Below are 27198 nucleotides of genomic sequence, written 5' to 3' on the forward strand. Positions count from 1 at the left end.
TCTAAACAAACATGGACTGTATAAAACAACATTCATAATGCATATTTGGAGGGGATTTTAGTTTTGAGGGAGTTTTAGAGGTTCTTGTATTGTTTGAGAGAGGGTGGATATCCTTGTGAACTCTGGCTTTAATCAGTTAAAATGTACCTATTAAAATATCTAGGATAACTCCTAAATGAATAGAAACAGAGTAAATAACTTCCAACCTAGAAGAGGTGGGGGCAGAAATGAAAGCATAAATAGTAATCCTAAAGAATGCAAAAGTGAAAGAAAAAAACAGATCAGAAGAAACAAACGGGAAGTACAAAATTAGATGGCAGAAATAGATTTAAATTTATCAGCATTTTTCTCTCTTTTTTTAAAATTTTTTTTAGACAGTGTCTCACTCTGTCAACCAGGCTGCAATGCAGTGGCATGATCTTGGCTCACTGCAACCTCTGCCTCCCAGGTTCAAGTGATTCTGAAGCCTCAGCCTCCTTATTATCTGGGACTACAGGCTTGCACCACCCACCACACCCAACTAATTTTTGTATTTTTAGCAGCCAGGGTTTCACCAAGTTGGCCAGGCTGGTCTTGAACTCCTGGCCTCAACTAATCTACCCGCCTTAGCCTCCCAAAGTGATGGGATGACAGGCATGAGCCACTGCGCCCAGCCTAAATTTATCAACAGTTTTAATACATGCAAATTGTCTAGGGGTTTGATGTAAGAGCTAAAGATGATCAGACGATTAAAAATCAAGACTAAAAATTTTAGATAAATTTGAAACATGATGGTTTAGAAAGTTTGAATGTAAAAGGATGAAAAAAGATATCCTAACATCAGACAAATACTATTCAGAAGAAAACTGTTTAGAATCTAAGGCAAAAGTACGATTGGAGGTAAAGAAAGTAACAACATAATGATGAATGGTTGTATTTATTAGGTAGATATAGAAATTATAAACTGATGTGTATATTATTACACAGCCCCAAACTGCGTAAGGTAGAACCCGAAAGAACTATAGGCTGAAATAGAAAAATCTACCATCATGTTAGGATATTTAAACTCATCTCTCCCATTAATTGAATTATGTCAAGCAGATGCAAATTCAGTAATAGAAGATGTCAACAACACAATCATCGTATTTGATCATGGACATACATTTAGAACACTGTACCCCAGAGCTGCAGAATATATATTCTTTACAAACCACATACAACATTTAAGTCTCGAAACATTTAAAAAATTAATAACTAAATTAATAAATAAATAAAGACCATGTTCTTTGACAACAATACAGACTATGTTCTTTGACTGGTATGGTCCTGAAAACTGTTAATATTAATTGTCGAGTAGGAAATATCATTGCTGAAATATGATCTTGGGAAGATTTAAGACTAGTTTGAAGGTTTGCCCTTTGTACACTTCTCTATCAGTCATATGGGAAGTTCTATATGAAATGAGTATTACTAAAGTTATACCATCGATTTCATTAAAGCTATTACCAAGGTAAGTGTATGCTATTTGTTTTCTAATTTTTTAACACCTCATGCATGTAAATCATGTACACCTATGTTTCTATCCCTTTTATTTCAGTAATATCAGAACAGATAAATGTCTTCATTATGGTCAGCCTAAAAGCTCACTTAAAAAGATTTGCTTTGGGATGCGAATGTGTAGTATTTCCCTCGATATACTTAACATAAGTGGAATGAAGAACAATTTTATACTGTTCAAGGGTATGACTGTCATTTAAAAAAAAATCCCAACAATGGATGAGGAAAACAATTGTATTATTATCTCCTCACACCAAATTAAAAAGTCCTCAATATGGTCACCCCAAGTAGGGTTCCTTTCTTTGGAAATAATTAATTATAATGAAAGGAGAAGTTTGAGAAATTCAGTAACAGTTGGGGCAGAAGTGGCTTTTAGCTTATGAATTTTTTTTTTCAACGCTTTGGAGTATGGTCACTTATGCAGAAAAATCTTTATTTGGGAAAAGAAAACTTATGTAGTATAGTTTGCCTAATTGTGAAACTGAAATTCACAGCATAATTTCTCAAAAGATAATACAAATTTGTAGCACCTGTTTTACTTGAACATCACACTGCTCATGTGATGTACAAGTAATAATTCCCATTTTACAAATGTAGGAACCGAGAAACTGAAGTGTCTCACCCCGAGTCAAGCTATGACAACACTTTATGATAAACACATGTTTTTTTGTTTTTTTTTTTCTGTTTCCCAGTTATGGCCCGTCCTCATTTTTTACTAACAGGCCCATGGCTATACAATATTTCTGATCTTGTTGACCAGGTAGTACCCAATTTTGGCAAGAAAGTTTAAGGTTATATAACTGAGTGCAACTTCAGGTTCTCTGACTCTTAAGTTTTTTAATTCTTAAGACTCCTTTTCTGACTTTTATGTCTTATGACTCACACTACATTCATACCACATTTGGTTTCCTCTCATCATCTTAACTTCTGCATGAATAAAGTCTGAAGTAACCACCTTTTGGAAGAAACACTGTGGCTATGTGTCAAGGGTGGCAGTGTTAGCTGGGAGAAGGCCTTTCCCAGAAGATCTCTGTGTAAGAGCCTGGCCTTCCACAGTCATTTGAATGTCCATCATAAGACTTTTCTACCTGTCTTCTCAGTAGATCCTAAATATGAGACAGCAGAGGAGGGAGACAGGCAATATGAGGTAGAGGTAAATAATCAGCATCAGATAGACCTGGTGTGAACTCCAGCTTTGCCATTACTCCCTGGTTTCTTCGTCTGTAAAATGCTGATGAAAGTATCTATCACACACCTATGACAAGTACTGGGTGAGAGTGCACATAACCTGCTTCACATGTGCTTTAGGGCTGTGTAAATCAGTCCCTCCCACGCTTATTCAATGGTGCCCTCCCTGAACTCACCTAAACTGCCAGACTATGAGGCCTGCGACTATGTACATGTGTTCAAAAGTTAGTCCTTGGTTATTACTGCAGTCTGTGGTATAGGAATGTCTGCCTCCCACATGCGCAGACAAGTGGGGCACTACCATTTGGCTACTTGACAGGGCTATTTAGCAGGTGCACATGTCTGAACATTCCTGAATCAGGAGGGGGTAGCTCTGGATTTCAGAGAGCTGTAAGCAGGCCACAGCTGGAGTGACGCAAGAGCCAGGGGCATCAACTTGAGCTCTGAATTTGTAGTATGAAATGAAAGGAACCCAAGTCCGTGTGTATGTGTGTGGAAAACACTGCAGGTCGAGGTACTTTTCCAGGTACTTCGCCCTTTGTGGGGTTGCAGCCCCGACACCCTGGAATCTGGACTGGACCCAGAAAGGAAGCCGGTTTGGTTCATGCTGAGGACACAGGGGGCACCTTGCCTTTCTGGCTCGGTGGCAAAGCGGTACGTGGGCCATCCCAGCAGGCACTAGCGCTCCCCCTGCACCCTCTGGCCGCCCGGGCGCGGGGACCTGGCCCCCGCCTCCTCCACAGTCTCCGACTTGCGAGCCGCACGGCCCAGGTGAAGCCGCTGGGCGCGTCCCCGCGCGCCCCTTCCCCCTCCCGGCGACTTCCTGATTTGCAAGAAGGTGCAGGAGCCGCAGCGGGCGGCCCCGGTCGCAGGAACTGAGAGGCCTCAGCTTTGGTGGCGGCTACCGGCGGAGACGGGGGCGGCGGCCACGCCACCGCTGCTGTCACAGAAAGGCTCTGGTGGGTGGGGTGGGAGGCGGGGAAGTGCCGGGGGCGCAGCCGACATGGGCCCGCCGCCACGGCTGCTGTGAGCAGCCTCTTTCCCGGTGTGGCCGCCGGCGTGGGCGGGGACGGCGCGACCCTCGCGCGGCCGGGCTGCGGGCTTCCAGGCCAGCGCGCGGGGGCCGGACGGACAGCCCCACACCGACATGTAACCATGGACTGCAGGACCAAGTGAGTGGGGGTGGGGCCCGGGCGCGTCGGGGGCGGGCGTCCCTCGGCGGCCCCTCCCAGGCCAGCTCGGCTCCTCCGCGCCTCCGCGCTCAACCGGCTCCCCGGGCGGCTGAGGTTGGCCGGGCGGGCTGGGGGTGCGGTCCGGCCCCCAAGCCTCTGGCCGGCCGGCGGGACGGCGCTAGGCCGCAAAGCCTGCCCGCCCTGCGTCCCCGGCCCTCCGTGGTTGGCGCGGCTCCTCCCGGAGAGGCCACTAGCGCCTTGTCGACGCCCGCCTTTCGGGGGACAGGGGAGGCCGGGCGGCCCCTGACACCGCCGCTGAGGGGTTCTCGTGCTTCCCCCGAGTGTGTCAGATGTGACTCTCCTGGGGCTGCCTGTGTGCGTGTGGTGTCCGGGAGGGAGTCAGCGTTGAGGTTAAGAGGTTATTATTCCGAGTGCTCTCTGAGCATTAAATATAACCGGTGTGTTCTTCAGTCTGTTTGTTACTTTTGTCTTGGATGTTTTCTTATGATTCTGCTTATAAAATTAGATTGGTCTCTGGTGTTTCTTTATGCAGGAACTGTAGATGCATGGTTCTTGCAAAACGGTATCCAATTAGAGGGTACTTTTATGTGTGTGCTAAAGTATTTATCAACGACTACTTTGCTCAGGAGATTAGGTAAAAAGCAATTTTAATAACGGTGGTGATTTTGTTTCTAGGTATCTTAGAAGCATGAGTTTTATATTTTTCTTCTGAAACTTAACTTTGGAAAGAATTCCTTTTTACTTCGCTTACGCACCCTTTACTACCTCCTTCTCACAAAGTTTAAAATAATGCCATGTATATTTGTATTATTGTGAAAGGCCGTTTGAATTTCACAGAAGTAAAACTGAGTCAATATTTAACTTTTACACCTAAGAGAAATTCTAAGGAATATTAGGGAAAGAGGGAAATTATGTAATAGAATTATTTTCTTCAGTGTGTTTGACATCATGGTGGGCAGGGTAAGTGAGTAAAAATAGTATGCTTCTTGACATTAATTGTTTTAAGAGGGAGGAAGTCATCTGAGCCCAGATTATTCCCATTGAAACAAGTTAATAGCGGAAAGGCTAAAAAAATGTATATTTGCATGTTAATTTATATGTCTTGTCACTTCCTATGTTTCCAGATTCATATCTTATAAGAAAAGCTTCTGAAAAAAGAAATGTTTTTTTTTAAAGTCAGAGCTGGCATTCGTTTCTTGAAGGAAGTACGTATTAAATACAGCCAATGTACAAAGGCACTAAGGTCTTGTTAGCAGGAATAACTGAGATATTAACACATTGGCCGTTGTGGTAACAGACTTAATCTTTTACCTTATGATGGAACGAGAGATTTAAACAGCAATGTTATGAAGAAAAAGTGTCTCAGTATAGTTCAGTTCACTTTTTGAAATTTAACCAGTGTTGCTTTGAAATTTTGCAAATATGGCAAGTTAGTAAAAAAGTCAATAACTTCTGAATTAAGCAAAGTATACTTACAGTTTCTAGTGGGAAAATCTAACATGGAAGCAGATGGCTGGTTTCTCCAAAGATAATGGATAAAAAGAAGGCTTTTTATGTTGCTAGCCTTAGAGCTAGGAATAGTTTGCTACTTTAAATATGCATGAGTACAGTAAATACATTTTAAGAAAAGTATATGCAATGTATCACATTCATGGAGCATTATCAATGTTTTATGGTGATCTAGAACTTGGCAGGTGGAACCATGTATTCATCATTTACACTTACATTGCAAGTCCTTTGGAGACAGCCTGAGAACCTGTGTCAAACTCTGTTGGCAGGGTATAATGACACTTAGGGACACTCTGGCTTTTAAATTTGATCCAATAAGATAAAACCAATACTTTGCATTTTTGTAGCACTTAGTACTTATGAAGTACTTGCACATATGTTATTTGATTTATAATCCTCGCTGTTATTCTGTGAAGTGGACAAGGCACCTCATAGGTGAGGGAGAACAGTCTCAGAGTTTAAATGCTTTGCCCCAAGTTTCAGAATTCCTAAGTCTCAGCTCTTTTAAATTGCTCAATTGAGAAAACACTTTCATTGTTATTTCTACTATACTGTAGTAATATAGTCACATGAAATGTATTGAGACAAAAACAAGATTAGTTTTAGAATTAAGAAAATACAAGTTTCCTGGAGATGTTTATTTGTCATAGGAAATTAATTTAAACTTTTTTCTTTTAGGGCAAATCCAGACAGAACCTTTGACTTGGTGTTGAAAGTGAAATGTCATGCCTCTGAAAATGAAGGTATGTGTCTTCTGTGTTCTGTTATTTGACAAGGTCTCTTTTTTTTTTGGACAAGATCTCATTCTGTTCCTCAGGCCGTGCAGTGGCATGATCAGGGCTCACCACAACCTCTCCTTCCCGGGTTCAGGTGATCCTCCCACCTCAGCCTCCCAAGTAGTTGGAGCTACCAATGCACACCACCATGCTCAGCTAATTTTTGTATATTTTTTTGTGGAGACGGGTTTTCACCACGTTGCCCAGGCTGGTCTTGAACTCCTGGGCTCAAGTGATCCACCCACCTTGCCCTCCCAAATTGTTGGGATTACAGGCGTGAGCCACTGTGCCTGGCCTGTTCTGTTAATTCTTAAAATAATTGATTGAATCTGTCAAAGCAAGTGTTAATATTGTGGACTGCTGGAACATGATAGTAACAGGAAAATAATACTACTAAATGTGTATTCTGCATTGAGTGTCTCAAGTTGCTGGTAATAAAATAGGTGTTAAGTCTTTGCCCTGGGATTGTAAAAATCATGAATGTTATCTGTGCAGCTTGAATTTCAGGTGTGTTGTTAAGCCCATATAACTTACAACTCAGCTTCACCATTCGTTGGTAAAGTTATCATTAGTTTTGGTGAAAGGGCGAGTCTTTTCATTTTCTTTCATTTATGTTTGGAAATTTAGTGTCTTTTTTTAAACATTAGTGCACATTCTCCTGCTAGTACCAATGGAAAGTACACCACTTCCCTTCTGATGTTTCCAGAACGCAGAATGCAGACTGAATAGCCCCTTCTGTTGGATTTACTCCAATAGCACAGCACTTTTGCAGGGAGGTAAACAATAGTGTGAAATTACTTGGAAGGGTTTCAGCTGTCAGTTCCGTACAATTTCCTGAAAAGATGAGAGCATAATACTTTAATGTCATGATTTTCATTATTTCCCTCCACTTTTGTCATATTGTGTATTGTGCATATGTGTGGTAGGGGGCAGGGTTAGCAGACAAGAATAAGGAATTCTTTTCTTGCCTATTTTCTTTTAATGTGTTCTTGCATGGTATGTCTTTCTAGATACTTAAAGTATATGTCTTTACTTGCTGTGTGCTTAGACCCTGGATAGCATGATGATTAAGCATAGGGGTTTTGTGGAGACTGATTGGCCATCCTAAAGCCTTGGAGGAAAGTCTGCTGACAATTTTAGCTTCAGAAACTATCCAGCAATTACCTACTCTTAAGTAATTTGGAGGTGCACACCTTAAAATAGGGAAGCCCAACCCAGTTGTGGTGAAATGGGCATGGCTAATTTTAGTATGAAGTCACATACTGTTGGCTCCACCAGCCCTACTGCTGTACTCCTGGTCTATTTGAACTGCAGCTGTGGTCAGGTTTGTCTATTGGCAAGGAGTGATCCTAGGTTGTAGGGAGCCTTTTCTAGTTGATGAAGTTATCTTTTATTGTCCTGTATGTAGTAAAGTTTGTCCATTTGCATTATTTTGAGCCCCAACCGCGTTCTCTTTGAAGAATGGATATATTAGGTAGAATGGATACTCAAATGGATACATTATATTTTCAGCTCCAATTTAATTCTATTCTATAGTGGTTTATGATATGAGTTAATCTAAAAAATATCTACCACAACATTACCGAAGGTGCGTGAAGTAATGCTCATCTGATATTGCTTGTAAAGGCGTGGCACAGTGGCTCACGCCTATAATCCCAGCACTTTTGGAGGCCGAGGTGGACAGATCATTTGAGGCCAGGAGTTCAAGACCAGCCTGACCAATATGGTGAAACCCCATCTCTACTAAAAATACAAAAATTATGCAGGCATGGTGGCCTATGCCTGTGATCCCAGCTACTGGGGAGGCTGAGGCACGAGAATCAGTTGAACTGGGGATGTGGAGGTTGCAGTGTGCCGAGATAGCACCACCACACTCCAGCCTTGGTGACCAAGTGAGACTCTGTCTCAAAAAAAAAAAAAAATCTATATATATATAGATATATTTATAGATATATATTTATATATATTTATAGATAGATATTTATATATTTATAGATATATATTTATATATATTTATAGATATATATTTATATATATTTATAGATATATTTATAGATATATATGTATTTATAGATATATATTTTTATATATATTTATAGATATACACACACACACACACACAACAGGCTAATTTCACTTGGAAAATATGGATTCTCTAATTTTAAATGTGTATTAAGGTGATCTTGTTAAAAGATCAATTTGCCTTATATAACACCCAATCTATGCATGTGTCAGAGAGATTGTGGTCTTCTTATAAAGGCTTTTGAGTGGTTTACTCCCTTCTTCCTCTTTTTGCTCTTTTCCACTTTTCATGAGCTAGTTATTCCAGTTTGTATCTTCTACTTCTGCCCTGCTTTAATATTACACCTTGTCTTTTTGCTGTTGTTACTTAAATCACTACTTTTTAGAAACATCTTCATTTGTATTTTAACAGTTTATATCTAGCCTGGTAAAGTTGTAAATATGATAAATGGTTAAAGTAAGTAATGTTGGCTTCTTTGTAGGTTGCAAATATTCCATTCTATATGGCTAAATGGCAGAAAATTCTAAAGATATTTTAAAAAACTAAACTCAGCCGTGTAAGCAGCAGTAACCTTTCTTCTTTTATTATGACTTAAATAGTATGAATATGGCTAATATTTTAGGATCTAACAAGTAATAACTATAATCAGTAACTATAATAAATAACAAATGATAAAGTAGTAACTATAAATAATAAAATCAATAACTATAAGAGGGCTATAAAAGTAAATTTTTTTGCCAAATTGAGAGATTTATGTTTCTGTAATATTTTATCAATGTTCTACTTTATAGCTAAATCTTAAATAGAAAAATATATGAAAAATATTTTAAAAGTTATTGGAATCCTCATATTTAACTGTTAGTACCTATTTGTTTTAATGAGGCTCTGATATGTGCATTATCAGCTTGTTTAAGGTACGATAATTTTTTTTTGCTAACATTAAATGATCATGGGTGAAATTCTTAAATAGTAATAGACTTGGAAAACAAAATGTATAAATTAGGATGCTTTGGAGTACAAACATAAGATTGGTTTAAATAATAGAGAAACTAGAGAAAGTTGATATAGTTCTTACAAGAAGTCGTCAAACATCCAGGTGCTTTCTGCTTCTCATTTCTGCCACTCACAGTAATGGTGTCATTGGAGGGCTTAGATTTCTTGCGGTTATAAGACTGTCAGTGGAAGTTGGAACTCTGCTTTTTTGTTTGTGACTCTGGGGGTGACAGACACTGGCTTTACATGTCTCTATTTAGAGCCAGAAAGTTTCTTTTTCAAATCCCCTAGAAAGCCTTTCCTTAGATCCTGGTAGCCTAAGTTGGCATGCACCTGACCACTCCTGAAATTATCATTGGTGGGGTAGAGGTAAAGGGGTGGGTGGCAAGACTATTGTGATTGATTTATTTAAATTGGCAATGAATAGATGTTGAGAAATCAATTAAAATGCGTTTGTTAAAGAACTCTCAGAATATTTATTTTTTGATGACTGATCAAATAGAAAATGTATTTAGAGTAAATTTGGTTTATACTAAGATTGGTGACATTATGTTAAGGTATTGGCATGCTTCTCTTGTTCATTTTTAATAGGTAAGTCTAAATGTTTTCATTTATCCTGAATAGTTTAGATAAGTATCTTCAGAGACAGGTTGTTAATTAAATTTTAGTTAACAGTGTGAAATGACATTAGCTTTTAAAATATAACTTGATAAAGCTCCTCTGGTAAGATTGTGATCTTTATCTGATCTACTGCTATTTGGACTTGTTTCAGAGGCGTCATATTGATTTTTTTTTTTTTTGAGAACAACACATTTCAGAACATTCTGGAAAATAGCTTGTTAGTTTCATATGGAGTGCTCTACAAATCTAAAAAAATGCCATAAGAGGGGTTGGTAGTATTTCCCTATAGTGTCCCCTATGTGTTAGTAGAATTTGTTCTGGTGGTGTCTGACAGATTAGTTGTGGCATTTTTTTTAAATGGAGGTTTCCCTGGCGGAACAACCTCCCAGTAACTTCTGCTCCAGCTGTCCAAAAGTGAAGTGCCAAAATTTAGATCTTAATGCTCTTCCTGGTAGATCGCCAAGATAATTGCTAGTGTTCTTATTCTTTTTGTTGTCTGTCTTCCTTTTAGCAGGCAGGGAAGTACAGCCAGCAGTGATGGCCTCTCCTCAATTCTGTTAACAGAAGTCACTGTTACCATACTGTCCCCACCTTCCCCAGAGTGACTTAAGACTTCAGGGAAATGAAAAGTAACTTTTCGTCAGTAAAAGATTGGGTATGCCTCTAAGCATTTCTCTTCTGGGAAGTGGCCTTGGTACTCTAGCTTTCTCTTCTTTTATTTTGTTGATAGTTTATTCCAAGTAGTAATAGTAGCAGTAGTAGGAGGAGGAGGAGGAGGAAAGGGAGGAGGAGGAGGAAGAGAAGGAGGAGGAGGAGCAGGAGGAAGAGGAGGAGGAGAAGGAGGAGGACGAGGAGGAGGACGACGAAGAGGAGGAGGAGGAAAAGGAGGTGGAGGAGCAGCAGCAGCAGCTGCAGCAGCTAATATGTTGTACTTATTCTGTGCTGGGCACAATTCTGGATATTTTTCATGTACTATTTAAGCCTCACAAAAATCTTATGATATAGGAAATGCTTGTTTCCATTTGGCACATGAAGAAACTGAAGAACAGAGAAATGATGAAACTTGCCCAGGGTAGTCTGTCCAGAGTCTGTATTTTAACTACTGCTGTGTTGCCTCCCACTGCATAGTGACTTCACATGTATAGGTGGTTTTATCATGCGAGGAAATATTTGAGTATAAACTGTATGTGGTACAAATCATTTTTTCCAAATGGGAATACAGTGTGTTCCCTAAAATTAATGAATCCAATATAATTCCACCTAAAACAATTACTGAGTTTTTTCTTTGTGGTTGCAGAGCCTAACTCATCCCATTTCCCTCCCTATCACTTTTCATTTTTAGGATTTGCATCTTCATATTTAGTGAATCTTTGATCTAATAGTTCTGGCTATTTAATAGTAGTTTTAAAACATCTTTAGCACGTCTTGTTTTCTTTATTCCTTTCTTTTTACCTAGAACAGTTTCTCTTAGGAACAAATTCTTCTTTGCTACCAGCTTTCTACTTTGATCTGCCTATCCAACCCAGTATTAAATTATCAATTTTTCTTATCTGCACCTTATGTTAACAGTTTAACTGCCTTTCACGTTTTTGTTAAATTAGAGCCTTAAGCCAAAGAATTCTTAGTGTCCTCCATGCCCTGCACAAGAAAGGTATCTCTAAACTTACTTTTTGCATTTGATAACTTTTTGTCTATAGTGATACTATCTACACCAGACTCTACAACATTTTGCTTCTGCTTGGTATTTTAGCACTTATTGTACTATTATAGATATGTTTAATATGGTCATTTAGAGAAATACTGATGTGTCTAAATGTATGTTTGCCCTGCTTGAGGTAAGTTCTTCATGAACCAGAACTTATTAATTTGTATTCTTAAGAAAAAACTTAACACATCTGACATGTTTAATGAATATTTACAGAATGAATAAAAGAAACTGGGGCTGGGTGCAGTGGCTCACACCTGTAATTCCAGCACTTTGGGAGGCAGAGGCAGGTAGATCATTTGAGGTCAGGAGTTTGAGACCAGCCTGGCCAACATAGTGAATCCCTGTCTCTACTAAAAATACAAAATTTAGCGGGGTGTGGTGTCAAGAGCCTGTAGTCCCAACTACTTGAGAGGCTGAGGCAGGAGAATCACTTAAACCCAGGAGGCAGAGAGAGATTGCAGTGAGCTGAGATTGTGTCACTGCATTCCAGTCTAGGTGACAGAGGGAGACTCTATCTCTAAAAAATAAAAAATAAAAATAAATTGGACCTAGCTTAATGCTTGGCCATTGAATAAATGAATATTGATTACATTAATCCACAGAGAGCTGCTTGTAGAAATGATTTTAAATGTGTGCTGTTATGACAGTACAGGGGCATTAGAAATAGAAGTCCATATATGTCTTGGAATGGGCTGTTTTGGAATACCCCATCCTCAAACTCTTTTCATTCAGTGCTTATGTCTCCTTTCCTCTCCTCATATCAAAATATTTATAAGAACAGTTGCTATATATGTTTGTGAATTTACCTTAAAACTCATCTATAACCATTCATACATACTAAAACCCAACAAAACTCTAACATTTGGAAAGTAGAACCTTGATGAATCATACAGATAATAAAGTAGTTTAGGAGGTACTGCATTATTGTCCAACATGGAAAAAGTCTGAGTAAAATGTGGTTACCATGATAGTTGTTTTTGCTGTAACTTTGTGTTCATTTAAGAACTCTGAGTCTCTCTCAATTCAGATGCACTAGGATAAATTAGAGTAATGCAGACTGTGTAAGCTAAATTGTTGAAGAAAATGAAACTGTGACTAGGCATGGTGGCTGATATCTGTAATCCCAACACTTTGGGAGGAAGAGGTGGGAGAATCCCTTGAGGTCAGAAGATCAAGACCAGGCTGGGCAACATAGCGAGGCCCCCATCTCTATTAAAAAATAAAATAAAATGAAACTGTTTTTTCTTTTGCACTGCTAGCCAGGAACAAAATGTAATGTGATTCTTCAGAACCATGTCCTTGGGTTATGCCCTTCTTGATTTATATAGAAAATAGTTGAGAATATATGTACTTTTATATGTGGCTTGGGGCATTACATCCTCCTTCACATAGCTGCCTGCAAGTGTAAAAAGCAAATCAGATTTCATTGTTCAGTATTTGTTGATTATTACTTTCACAGGTGTGTTGCAAATTTTACATTTTAATGGTTTGGTTATCACTTTCTCATTAGGTGCTTTCATTTGTTTACATGTTCTTTATTTTTGCCGCTTTAATCTAAGGTGACCTCTTGGTTTTTGATGTTCATGATTTCCACTGTAAAATGTGAGAGGCTGCTTGGCCTCTGCTGCAGATTTCACAGTGGTATGCTTTAAGACTGTTGTTTTGTCACTGCTGTGTTGCCACAGTGCAAGTTTGTTCAGGTTTTTTCTTATAACTTTGTTTTCTTGACTTTCAAGGTGATATGTTCCTGATGTGCTTTTGATAATATTCTCTCATTTTCAGATTTTTCTTAGGCTCAGATAATGTATTCTTTTTCTCTAAATTTTCCTGTTTTATTTGCAAGTTAGAGGATAATAATTTACTGTGTACAGTATACATTTTAAAGTGTTCATATAATACTAGCAACAGACATGTTTAGAGTGCTTTACGCAGATGGCCATGGTACTTTAGATAACAATGAGAATATCACATTTGAGCTCTTGGATTTTTAATCATTTCCAAAATAATACTTCTTCCCTGGAAATAAGCTTAATGTTTAACATTGAAAAACTTTTTCCACTTTCAAACTCTTGATTTATTTCAAGTAGTAATTTAATTTTATCTATAGAAAGTAATGTCTTGGTTCACATTTCTGTGATAGGTCAGTCACTGGCCTTGTGGGGGAACTTGCTAAAAGGTGATCCTGACTTGACCTTTTAGAAGTATTTATTTAGGAGACTGTGGTACTAATTCTTATGACATTGAATAAGAGAAGAGTAGAATAACAGAACTTGAGTTTCCTTAAAGAGCACTTAGTATAATCCCATGGAGTATGGGGGGAATTGCTTTGATGCCTTTTACAATTCCTGGATCCCCTCTGCTGTCACCTTGTGGGTGCCATTATCATCATGCTGCCTGGTGACTGGTAAAAATTCTCACAATGAGCATTATATAGGCCTGCTCCACTAAGATTACCCCTCTTCTCACCACTTTTCAACTAACAATTTCTTTTAAGTACACCAGTGTTACTTAAAGTATGTATCTGATTAATTAACAGTGAGGTGTGAACAACTGATAGACAGCCTTCAGGGAAACATTTATTTTTATTTTTATTTTTTATTATGTATTTTTTTAAGGGAACATTTTAATTTTAAAGAAAACCTTGTAAACTCAAATCAATTAAAAAGAAGCAGTTTTTATAATGGAAAGATCTGTTGACTAAGGGTCAAATGTATCTGTAACTGCCAAATTCTGGTTTCATTTTACCATTTTTCCACCATACGTGTTGATACTCTTGTAATTGTGATTAACAACTTTAGTAAGTGTATAAGTATATTTAGTCAGAGTATTAATTCAGTGAATTTCATAAAGACTTGTTTTTATTGCTTAAAGTTCCTAGTTAATGAGCTAAAGCTATAATGTCATGGTTACAGGACCTTATTTTTCAATTTATTTTCTCTGATTAGGCTTCCAGTTAGATGTTCTACATAAATAGTAATAGAAACTATTTATTTGGTATTTATAATATGTCAGAAAATGTGCCAAGAGCCTGCATCTTCCATTTGTCTTCACTTCAGCTATAAAATTTACTGTTATTCTTTTCAAAGCATAAGGAAATTGAGGCAAGTTCAACAACTTGCCCAAAGCACACAGACTTAAGAGTAAGACTAGGATTTGAACTTGTCTTTATGGTACTAGAGCCTGAGCTCTTAACTATTATGCTGTGCTACCTTTAGAACAATAGCAGTGAAATCTTCTGCAGCAACTTTAAAAAACCACTCGTTTTAGAAAATCCCTGACTGATTCTAGGCTTGACCAGAATTGTTGTGATATTCTTAACAGACATCAGAAGAAGAGCTTAAACACCGTAGGAAGTTGTCAGCCCTCTCATTCCTTCAGTGAATGTTTCTGAGTGCCAGTTATGTGTCATGCAGAGATGAAATGCAATTGAGATGGCATTCTTGAAGGGGAAGCGTCAATTTCAAGTCAATAATTGTAAGAGTAGTAAAGGCTGTGGTAGAGGTTGTATAGTGCATATAGCACTGAAGTATGAAGAAGGCACCTAACTCAGCTCATTGCTTAGGGAACAGTAGAGGAGTGGGGAGATCTTGGGAGTAGTTGTGAGATAATAGAGGGAGAGACAATTAGTTGTCAGGTGGTTATCTTTTTCTAAAGTTAACTGGAGTTTTACTTCATATTCAAAATCTTGTGTGAATAATTAAGAGTAAAGAATATATTGCTTTTGGTATAAATAGTTGCATCTGATGAAGAAGATAAAGAATCTCTCTGCTACAGTGTAACTTGCCTTGGCAGGGGATTGTTGCATTTAATTTTGTTTACTCAGAGCCTAAAACAGTGTCTGACTCATAGTATGTGCTCAGTAAATATTTGTTGAGTTGTTAAACTGATAAAGGTACTGAGATGGCTTTTAAAGAAAAGGAATGGAAATTGTGTAGGGTATTACGGGCTTAATAATTTTTGTTAAATTCCTTTCTTTTAAAAGAAGTATAATTACAGTATTAAACAGGTAAGATTTGTTAAAGTGAAGCTTCAGAAATAAAAAAATATATATAAAAAGAAGTGACAAAATTATAGCTCACTGCAGCCTTGAACTGGGCTCCAGGGATCCTCCCGCCTCAGTCTTCTGAGTAGCCAGTACTACAGGCGTATGTCACCATGTCTGGCTAATTTTTACATTTTTTGTACAGATGGGGTCTCACTCTGTTGTGGAGGCTGGTCTTGAGCTCCTGACCTCAAGTAATCCTCCTGCCTTGGCCTCCCAAAGTGCTGGGATTACAGGTGTGAGCCACCGCCAAGCTGGCAGATGTCTTTACAAGGTGGTGATTTTATCTTTTTTCCAGAAGAGGGATTGCTGGGTCCTGTAGTAGTTCAGCAGAAGAATGGATAAAGAAAATGTGGTGTGTATACATATATGCAATGGAATATTATTCAGCCTTACAACGGGGGAGATAATGCCGTGTGCTACAACATGGATGGGCCTGGAGTACATTATGCTAAATGAAATATGTCAGACCCAGGAAGAACAAGTTGCATGATCTCACTTATATGTAGAATATATATTTTTAAATGCTCGGATACACAGAGAATGAAACAGTGGTTACCATGGGTGGGGTGGGGGTAGAGGAAATGAGGCAAGGTAGGTCAAAAGACACAAAATAGCAGATATATAGAATGAACAAGTCTAGAAATCCAATATACAATATGAGGACCAAAGTTAATAAAATTGTATTGTATTAGGGATTGTTGTTAAATACACGGATTTTAGCTGCTCCTGTTGCAAAGAGGTAAGTATGTGAGATGATAGATGCGTTAATTGGCTTCACTATAGCAACCATTTTACTATCTATATGTATTTCATCATGTTGAGCACCTCAAATAAACACAGTACAATTTTATTTAAAAAGCTTGGTGGCGGGCACCTGTAGTCTCAGCTACTCAGGAGGCTGAGGCAGGAGAATGGTGTGAACCCGGGAGGCAGAGCTTGCAGTGAGCCGAGATTGTGCCACTGCACTCTAGCCTGGGCGACAGAGTGAGACTCCGTCTCAAAAAAAAAAAAAAAAAAAAAAAAAAAATGCTGACTAATAAGCCTTTTGGTGTCTGTCTCGTGGAAGTTATAGTCTATCTTGAGCTAGGTCTTTATTGTCCTAATTTATGTTGTTTACTGGATTTCAGGCTTTTAAGGACAAGTACCTCTTTGAATCTCTTGTAGATTTTGGGAACGTATCTTACACGAGAATGGTGTTCAATGATTACTTGCTATAAGTTATATTGTTATTACAGTGAAATTAGTAAAAGATTGTTCTGATTATCAATTCCTATTGAAGATTTCTTAAATCTTAAAAAAAATTTGAACGTAAAGGACTTTGAAAGCTTGCAGATTTTTGTCATCACAAGCAATGGGCACTTTATTTAAAAAAAAACTTTTTTTTTTTTTTTTTTAAGTAGAGCTGTTGAAAAACCACAAACTGTAACTTTGTAGGCAGAACTGGTAAAGATCAAGATAGAACCTTTTCCTTTTTCAGTTCCTTCTTAATTATCACTCGAATCTGAAGAAAAGCACACAACAACCAGTTTAGTTCATCTGATAGCCTTCTGCGGATATATATGATTCCAGAAATTACTCATTAAAATAATAATTTTATCTTGGTTTGGTAGCAGAAATGCACCAGCATGAGGGTGTGTTTAGTATTCAAATTTACTATTAATTAGAATTGAGCAGTCCTTTAAAATTTTATCACGTGGGTAGTTATAAAAACTTAGATGACTTATTTTCTTAAGATTATCATCAAATTAATTATAAGTTATTTGAAATTAACTTACATGTTTATACAGAAAACATGGTTCAAATGAAAGCCAAATAAGTTCGAATGTGTTTTAATACACGGGAACATCATATGTCCTCAAGGTCTATGCATTAAAATTATAGGTGCTCTTAAACTTGCATGGAAGTGGTTCAGAAAGGATTCTTTTTTTCTTCTTCAAGATTACAGTGTATTTTAGATATGATATTTGGAAGAGGAAGTAATATAATATTTAGAAAATATTTTTGAAGGTCTTCATCATTTTTACTCATATTAAAAGAGCAATTTCTGTTTAATAATTATAAGCAGTTAATGAAGTTAATTTTTTTGGTTTTTAGAAAATAATGTCTTTAAAATTTTTTTTGTTCTTATTACTTCAAGACTTGAGAACTAAGTTTTGGAGTCTTAGTTTTACTATGAAATGTGTGATTTTGTTGATGAATACCTGCAGAGTAATCACTGACAATAAGGAGCAGCACAATTTCATCAAGATTATGTGTTGGTTCTTTCACTGTGTACAGGTTTAGACATGTTAGAGAAGAAATAATAAGCTAAGAACTGTTACGTACAAAAATACTAGCTTCCAACTTTTAATGATTACTGTAGTGTTTGTTAGGGACATTGACTGTATACCCTAAACGTGGAAATATTGAAATGGAATGCTAGTTGAAAGACAAAATTTTAATTTGTAAATATTTGCCTCATTTTAGCTTAATAGTTGAAGACATAAATGAGCCCGCAGTGTAATGTTTAAGATGTCATTGTTCTAAATTTTGCCTTTGATAGAGCTGATATAGCTGTTTAAAATTCATTATAAAGCCCATTACTAAACCCATTGACTAATAATTTACTCTTCTTGGGGGATTATAAAATCTGTGGGTAATTTTTTTTTTTTTTTTTTTTTTTTTGAGACAAGGTCTCACTCTGTTGCCCAGGCTGAAGTGCAGTGACGTGATCTTGGCTCACTGCAACTTCCACCTCTTGGGCCCAGCATGATCTTCCCACCTCAGCCTCCCGAGTAGCTGGGATTACAGGTACACACCACCATGCCCAGCTAATTTTTGTAGAGATGGGGCTTTGCTATTTTGCCCAGACTGGTCTTGAACTCCTGAGCTCAAGCGACCTGCCTACCTTAGCCTCCCAAAGTGCTGGGATTATATGTGTGAGCCACTATGCCTGGCCAGTAATTTTTTGATTCATTTCTCTCAGTAATTGTCCAGATTAACAATGACCATTTTGTTTATAAATGGATATGGAGAGAAAGAGAGGAGATGGCATTCATATCAAATTTTCTACCTGAAACCTTGCATCACTTACTGCTGCTTTCTTATGATATACTCAAAATATTGATCAAAGCATTAAAAATGTTTGAAGTCACTGAACTCTTCTGGAATGCCTTCCAAATCATGAAGATTAGAATTGCTTTCTAGTCATCTTATACATTTTAAGATGGCTTACACTTTACCTTTTCAGGGTATCTTAGTTCTTCAAAAACATATAATTTACATTGTGTTTAATATATATGACAGACTAAACATATAATTTAAATTTATTTTAAAACAATTTTAAGTATGATTAAAGTCGATCTTTTTAAGGTATGGCTGAATTGGTCAAAACAAAAATTATTTATGTATTGCTGTTAAGGGATTTTTCAATCTCATTCTGAATTAAAAATTTAAAAGCTGGGTTTGAGGAGAGTAGATTGAGGGTGCTTTTGCCTGGTTTATGGGGAAGAGATGAATAAGCTGGTGCTCTCTAAGAGGTATCTTACTCCCACATACTTTTTTTTTTTTTTTGAGACGGAGTCTTGCTCAATCACCCAGGCTAGAGTGCAGTGGTGCGATCCCAGCTCACTGCAACCTCCACCTCCCGGGTTCACGCCATTCTCCTGCCTCAGCCTCCTGAGTAGCTGGGACTACAGGCACCCACCACCACGCCCGGCTAACTTTTTTTTTGTATTTTTAGTAGAGACGGGGTTTCACCAAAGATGGCCTGCTGGTTCTTTGCACCACCTCATGCCACCTGCATGAAGATGGTGCAGATACTTTCATTTTGGAATTTGTATTTTTGCCTTGTTTCACTTTTATCTTGAATGTATTTGGTGTTTTTTTTCATTTATTAGATATTTAATATTTTTATGTTACTTTAAAATGTTTTAGCTTAATTCTTTAGTTCCTAATTTTACTTTTAATTGTATTTTGCTTCTTTTTATTATTTTATATTAATTTCTTTTATTTGGTTTTTTTAATTTTTTAAAGAAGTATTTAAGGCCAGGTATGGTGGCTCACACCTGTAATCCCAGCAATTTGGGAGGCTGAGGTGGGTGGATCACATGAGGCCAGGAGTTTGAGCAACCTGGGCAACGTGTGAAACTCCATCTCCACCAAAAAATACAAAAGTTAGCTGGGTGTGGTGGTGTGCACCTATAGTCCCCAGCTATTTGGGAGGCTGAGGCAGGAGAATTGCTTGAACCTAGAAGGTGAATGTTGCATTGAGCCGAGATCACACCACTGTACTGTAGCCTGGGCGACAGAGAGAGACTCCATCTAAAAAAAAAAAAAAAAAAAAAAAAAAATTTATGAAGTACTCTATTCTTTCGGAAAAGTTGTGCTTTTTCTTATTCTAATTAGTGTGCCTTTTGAACCTTTTTCCTTTTTAGTGAGAAACAAGGAGAGAGAATATCATAAGATGTAGCAGACACATTTTAATAAAACTAATACTTATGCTTTAATGGACTGTGAATAAGTAAATCTCTGTTTCAAGGTGAACAGGAGTCATGGGTTTGATGCCATGATTTTCTAAAGCCTAAATTCTGGAATCCTCTTAAAGATAAGACAGATATTTTACCTGATAGACATCATGGTGGAATGGGAAGATACTGGACCGAGAGTTGAAACATAGTTATTGGTACTGGCTTCATCACTTGTTAGATGTCTGACTTTGATCAAGTCCTTTAAATTCTATTACTTTCATTTTTCACATTTGTAAAATATTTGCACTGCATATCTCTGATTGTTATGAGAGTCAAATACATAATAGCATGAAAATGCTTCATAAATTGCACCATGTAGATAGAAACTTTTATTTGGTTTCTGTGTTGTGGTTGTTAGCCGTATGAAAAAAGGTATGATCACTTCAACAGAAATTGTTAGTAAAAAACTTTCCTCCTATTTTGATGTATGTGATCAATCTGGAAGATAGGAATGCTAAAGAAAGGTCACATAGTAACTTCCAAGTCCCCTCTTTAATATTGCAGAAGTGTCAGGAACAAGGAGGATAGAAGACACGTATTTTGGTATTTTGCGCTGTGATTAGTGAATTTCACTTTGAAAAGGATATTTAGCAGAGAATAAGTTTGTAGTACCGAATCTGACAGCATCCAAATAAATATTTGGTGAGGTCCAGAGAGGTCAAACAGGAGTTGAAAATTACAATGTGACTTTTCTTTAGCGCTCCTTTCTTCCAAATTTTTCACATGTACAACTTCAGCAACAAAGTTAGAATTCCATATATGTGTAAGTTTTCAAACTTCTAAGAGCTAATATTGATAAGCTAGAAAGTTGTTAGAATAGAAATAACATTGGGCTTATATCCTCGAAGGAATGATGATGAGCTAAAATTAAGGATAATATTACACAAGTGTAGGGTTCTCAAAGGAAATATTAGTTGAGAGGTATAGTGTAATTGGTTGTGAGGTCTGTGTAAACAAATACTAAGTATTGTAACTTCTGAATGATTAAAAAATACAGAAAATTCAAGGCTATCTTTGTAATGACATTATTCCCATTTATTTGAATTCCTGTATAACTTTCTTGAGTGAATGCTGAATTTAAGTCCAGAAATTATCCTTGAAGCAAGATTCTGTTATATCATTGATATAAATCTCCTTTTTTATAGGTAATTTAATAATGTTGATGAAGTTTATATTTTGTCAGACAAATTTATGTAAGACCCTTCTGTAGATTCCTGAGTTCTCAATAACAGTGTTTCTTAATTTTATTTATAACACATAGAAAATGACAATATTTGTATGGTACTTCTGGGCAAATGGACTTCATGCAATGATAGGAGGTAAATGGCCTGGGGTCTGCTAGGTTGAGGGGATCAATATGTTCTTATTTCTTCTTACCCATTAGAGGGGCACAGGCTGGGATGTTCTCTTTATGGTTTCTTTGGTGAGACTGGCTTTTCATTCACTGCTTTTGTTCACTGTTGTTTTATGCTACTAGGTAGGATGGCAGAACTCTAGAGTTAGATTGGAGTTAGAAATTGGGTTGGAGTTCCAGTTGAATCACTCTGAGCCTGTTTCTTTGTCTTAAAATGAGAACAGTTATGATCCTCCTTCTCTTTCTTCTGTAAACCTATGATGATCAACAGAGATAATAAATTATATGAATATGCTTTTAAATAGAAGGTTATTTTTAATATAATTTAATCAAACTGCAGGTACATCTCTTTTGTAACTTGCAAGAAGAAATAGATTCTTTTGTTTTATATACATATATGTGTCTGTGTATATATATAGTGTGTATATATATGTAAATATATTTAACATATAATGGCATAGTGTCACAGTATATCAGTGAGGACTTCTGACTCCAAAGCTAGGAGAGAGAATTGCAAAATTTAACACTGGCAATAAAAATTAAGGATTATGAGAGATGTATTACATTTATGCAAATATTTCTTTCCCTTTCAGGCATAGTATTTTCTTTAATAATGATTAACTCTAATTATGGGTTCTGATAATTATTACACACAAGTATCTAATATTCATCTGTTTTAATGAATTTTTTTAAATAAAAGGGATAATGAATACAATTTATTATTAGTTTATTATTAGTGACCCATGCTTTTCTGAAAGTCTGGCTGTTTATGCCATTGTTTTCCCTAAATAATAAATCTAATTGTTTAATGGAGGCATATTCTTTTTTTTTTTTTTTTTTTTTTTTGAGATGGAGACTTGCTCTGTTGCCCATTCTGGAGTGCAGTCGTGCGATCTTGGCTCACTGCAACCACTGCCTCCTGGATTCAAAACGATTCTTCTGCCTCAGCCTCCTGAATAGCTGGGATTACAGGCGCATGCCACCACACCCGGCTAATTTTTGTGTTTTTAGTAGAGATGTGGTTTCGCTTTGTTGGCCGGGCTGGTCTTGAACTCCTGACCTCAAGTGATCTGCCTGCTTCCTCCTCCCAGACTGCTGGGATTACAAGCCTGAGCCACCATGCCCAGCCTAATGAAAGCATATTCTAATTGTTGGAAAAACATTTAGGAACAAACAACGTCTGGCCTGGTAGGCTAAAATCCACAGAGGAACAGGTGAGTGTATTAATTCTATCAATCAGTTAGTTAATCAAAATATTCTGTTCCTTAATTCTTCCTTCCTAGACTATGTGTAGGATAATTCTTGGCATTCTTAATGAAGAACTAGCCTGATGCCATTGGTGAAAAAGATTTTTTGGTTTTACTATACATTGTGTATATTTCCCTATACTTTTAAATGTACAGATTTTTTATTCTCTATGTGACTACTTTGTAACTACTGATATGGGTTGGCTCTGTGTTCCCACCCAAATCTCATCTTGTTGCTCCTATAATTCCCACATGTTGTGGGAGGGACCCGCTGGGAGATGATTGAATCCTGGGGATGGGTCTTTCCTGTGCTGTTCTTGTGATAGTAAATGGGTCTCACGGGATCTGATGGTTTTAAAAACGGGAGTTTCTCTGCACAAGCTTGCTCTTTGCCTGCTGCCATCCACAGAAGATGTGACTTGCTCTACCTTGCCTTCCACCGTGGTTGTGAGGCCTCCCCAGCCATGTGGAACTGTAAGTCCAATAAACCTCTTTCTTTTGTAAATTGCCCAGTCTCGGGTATGTGTTTATCAGCAGTGTGAAAACAGACTAATACAACTACTTCTTCATTTATTTGATTTTTTAAAAAATGGAAATTCTTATTAGTTTAAGCTCATTTTATTTCCTTATTGTCTGCATATATTTCTTCACATATTTTCTCTTTACTAGTTTTCTTCCCATTTTTAAAAGTCTGATCTTTTTTTCTTTTGTTTTGGCATCCTGTACCATTGTATTTTTTTTTCTGTTGGGCAGTATACTACTCTTAAGCGTATACTACCGATATTAATAATTTAGATACTTCCACTACTACTAATTTAGAAAGTATGTTGAGAAAGTATTTTTCATATGAATTATTTATTTGATTCTCATACCTATCTTTTGATAGGCTATATACTTGTATTCCTATTTTACGTTTGAGGAAACTGGAGCACAGAAAAGTGAAGTGACCAGGCTGATACATATAACTGGCAGACTTGAACCAAGATTTCAACTCTAAAACCCACACTTTTTCCAGTAAACCTCAATTTTGTATCAGATAAGTATAGTAACTTGAGAGACTTGCCTGGAATTATAGATTCAAGTGAACGATTTCTTTATGTAGAATGAAGTTTTTCTTTGCTAGGAGAAATTGGAAGTTAGGGTAGCCAAATACTGTCAGTATGTTTGTCTGTATATGTATGCCTATATATGTGTATGAGTGTAAATGCCTTTATGTTTTATCAAAAAACTCCAGGCCCATTGCAAAAGATTCAAATAGAAGAAGAAAATAACATGAAGAGACTAAAATTCTATCACCCAGAGAGTATAATGGGTAATATTTTGTTGAACAATCTGTTACACATCTCTACATGAGTATATTTGCATGAATATGCATTTTCCATAAACTAGTTCATCTGTTCATGGTATCCTATTATCTAACCATTACCAATTGATAATTTGTTATGAACATCTTCTTGTGTCTGAAAATAGATCTACTGTATCAGTTTTTTTTTTTTTTTTTTTTTTTTGAGACAGAGTCTCGCTTTGTTGCCCAAGCTAGAGTGCGGCGTGGCACGATCTTGGCTTACTGCAGCCTTTGCCTCCTGGGTTCAAGTGGTTCTCATTCCTCAGCCACCTGAGTAAGTGGGATTATAGGTGTGCACCACCACATCTGGCTGATTTTTCACCATGTTGCCCAGGCTGGAACTCCTGGCCTCAAGTGATCTGCCTGCCTCGGCCTGACAAAGTGTTGGGATTACCCGTGTGAGCCACTGTGCCCGGCCTACTTTATCAGTTTTAATAGTTACCTCGAATTTTATTATATGGGCCGACTGTGTATGTATCTCATTTATACTTGTATTATTATCTACTTCAAATAAGTTATTGAGTATCATTGTTGGACTTTTGATATGTATTGGCAGATTGCCTTTCCAAAAAGATATATAGTCTTATTAATAGTTAGAGAGCCTCTGTGTACCACAGTTCTCAACAATACTGGGTTTAATCCTCTTTTAAAAAATATTAACAATGTATTTTATTTAATTCCATATATCCAAAACATAATTTTAATAGTCAATATTGAAATATTATTAAAATAATTTACAGGTTTTTTTTACTTAGTCTTTTAAGTCCTATGTGTATTTTAAAAATAGAATTTATTTTATTTATTTTATTTTATTTTATTTTTTTTTTTGAGTTGGAATCTTGCTCTGTTGCCAGGCTGGAGTGCAGTGGCATGATCTCGGCTCACTGCAACCTCCGCCTCCCGGGTTTAAGCGATTCTCCTGTCTTAGCCTCCTGAGTAGCTGGGACTACAGATGTGCGCCACCACACCCAGCTTTTTTTTGTGTATTTAGTAGAGATGGGGTTTCACCATGTTGGCCAGGCTGGTCTCGAACTCCTGACCTCAGGCGATCTGCCTGCCTGGGCCTTCCAAAGTGTTGGGATTACAGGCGTGAGCCACCACGCGTGGCCATCGACTTTATTTTTAAAGCAGTTTTTGGTTCATAGCAAAATTGCATGTAAAGAGTTTTCCCATATATCACTTGCCCTGACATCTGCACAGCTTTCCTCACTATCAACATCCCCCACCAGAGTGGTAAATTCATTACAAGCAATGAATCTACATTGACACTTAATTATCACCCAAAGCCATAGTTTAGGGATCACTTATCATGTTGTATATTATATGGGTTTGACAAAAGTATAATGACACGTATCCCCCATTATAGTATCAAACAGAAATAGTTTTATTGCCCTAAATATTCTCCGTGCTTCACCTTTTCATCCCTTCTTACCTCCAACCCTTGATCTTTTTACTGTCTCTACAGTTTGCCTTTTCCAGAGATATTTCCCTTTTTTAATTTTTGAAAGCATTTTTGCCTGTCTTGCTTTACTTTATATTTCGATTAATTAGAAAAGTTGGCCAGTATTTCATGTTGGCATTAATATTTCTTTGGTGCATTTTATATTTTTGTCTTTTGCACATTTGATAAAGGCTTTAATTTTATCTGTAGCAACCAATTATTTATCGCATATTGATATTTTTCCAATTTAACATTTATCTTTTAATTTTGTTTTATGTTCTTTATTCAGAAGTTTAAATTTTTTTGTTGTCAAATTAGTCTTTGAACTTGGAACCAACCCAAATGTCCATCAATGATAGACTGGATTAAGAAAATGTGGCACATATACACCATGGAATACTACGCAGCCGTAAAAAAGGATGAGTTCATGTCCTTTGCAGGGACATGGATGAAGCTGGAAACCATCATTCTGAGCAAACTATCGCAAAGACAGAAAACCAAACACCGCATGTTCTCACTCATAGGTGGGAACTGAACAATGAGAACACTTGGACACAGGGTGGGGAACGTGACACACCGGGGCCTGTTGTGGGGTGGGGGAGGAGGAAGGATAACATTAGGTGATATACCTAAATGATGAGTTAACGGGTGCAGCACACAAATATGGCACATGTATACATATGTAACAAACCTGCATGTTGTGCACATGTACCCTAGAACTTAAAGTATAATAATAATAAAAAAAGAAAAAAAATTAGTCTTTGAAAAAAATTTCTATTTTGGTGTTTTTGCCAAAGAGCTACTAAACTCAGGGAAAATCAGAAGTTAGTGTTTTCAATATATTTCTGATAAAATTGCTTTATTACAATTACATCTTCAATGTATGTAGAAACTTAATTTAGTTGAATTATACTGATACTATTGTTTTAAATGATAGAATTCACCCATGAAGTTACCTAGGCCCAAATGTTTCTTTGTGGGAAGGATTTTAATTGTGAATTCAAATTCTTTAGCAGATAAATGATTAATCAGACTTTTGGATTCTGCTTGTGTCAGTTTTGGTAATTTTCAAGGAATTTGAAATTTAAACAAAATTCAGGAATTTTATTTAATTGTGAAAGATATTGGCACAAAACCATTCATAATATTTATCTTTTTAATTTTCATAAGATCTGCAGTGATAAGCCCCCTTTTCTTCCAATATTAATAATTCGCATATCACCTCTCTTTATTAGTCTTGTTTAGGAATTTATCAATTTCATTAATATTTTCAGAGAGCCAATATAGTATTTTGTTCATGTCTCCATTTTCTGTTTTCATTGATTTCTGCTTTCTTCCTCCTCTTCTTCTTCTCCTTCTCCTCCTCCTTCTCTTCCTTCTTCTCCTCCTCCTTCTACTTCTTCTTCTTCTTCTCCTCCTCCTCCCCCCCTTCCTCCTCCTCCTCCTCCTTCTTCTCTTTCTTCTTCTTTTCCTTCTCCCCTCCTCCTCCTCCTCCTCCCTCCTCCTCCTCCTCCTCCTTCTTCCCCTGCCTTCCCTTCCCTTCCCCTCCCTTCCCCTCCTTTCCCCTCCCCTCCCCTCCCCTCCCCTTTCCCTGTTTCCCAGGCTGGAGTGTAGTGGCACGATCTCGGCTCACTGCAACCTCCACCTCCTGGGTTCAAGTGATTCTCCTGCCTCAGCCTCCTGAGTAGCTGGGATTAGAGGCACATGCTAC

The 27198-nt window shown here is 37.3% G+C and overlaps 1 protein-coding gene across 7 annotated transcripts in view; it reads left to right on the forward strand.

Annotated features, from left to right (window-relative positions):
- The first annotated feature begins 3072 nt into the window (after positions 1 to 3072).
- DENND1B (DENN domain containing 1B) overlaps positions 3073 to 27198 on the forward strand; it is a 265472-nt gene continuing 241346 nt past the window's right edge. Inside the window, exons 1-2 of one of the 7 annotated variants that reach the window (XM_055378544.2) lie at positions 3073 to 3378; positions 6105 to 6169. In XM_055378544.2, the coding sequence (XP_055234519.2) occupies positions 3329 to 3378; positions 6105 to 6169 (115 nt within the window). In that variant the 5' untranslated portion in view covers positions 3073 to 3328. Of the gene's footprint in view, positions 3379 to 3437; positions 3897 to 3960; positions 4355 to 6104; positions 6170 to 27198 lie in introns of those variants that run through there. The other 6 variants (XM_055378528.2, XM_063709838.1, XM_019028362.4 and 3 more) reach the window with 6 other exon arrangements.

This window comes from Gorilla gorilla, chromosome 1 (assembly GCF_029281585.2).
Source record: "Gorilla gorilla gorilla isolate KB3781 chromosome 1, NHGRI_mGorGor1-v2.1_pri, whole genome shotgun sequence".
Lineage (NCBI taxonomy): Eukaryota > Metazoa > Chordata > Mammalia > Primates > Hominidae > Gorilla > Gorilla gorilla.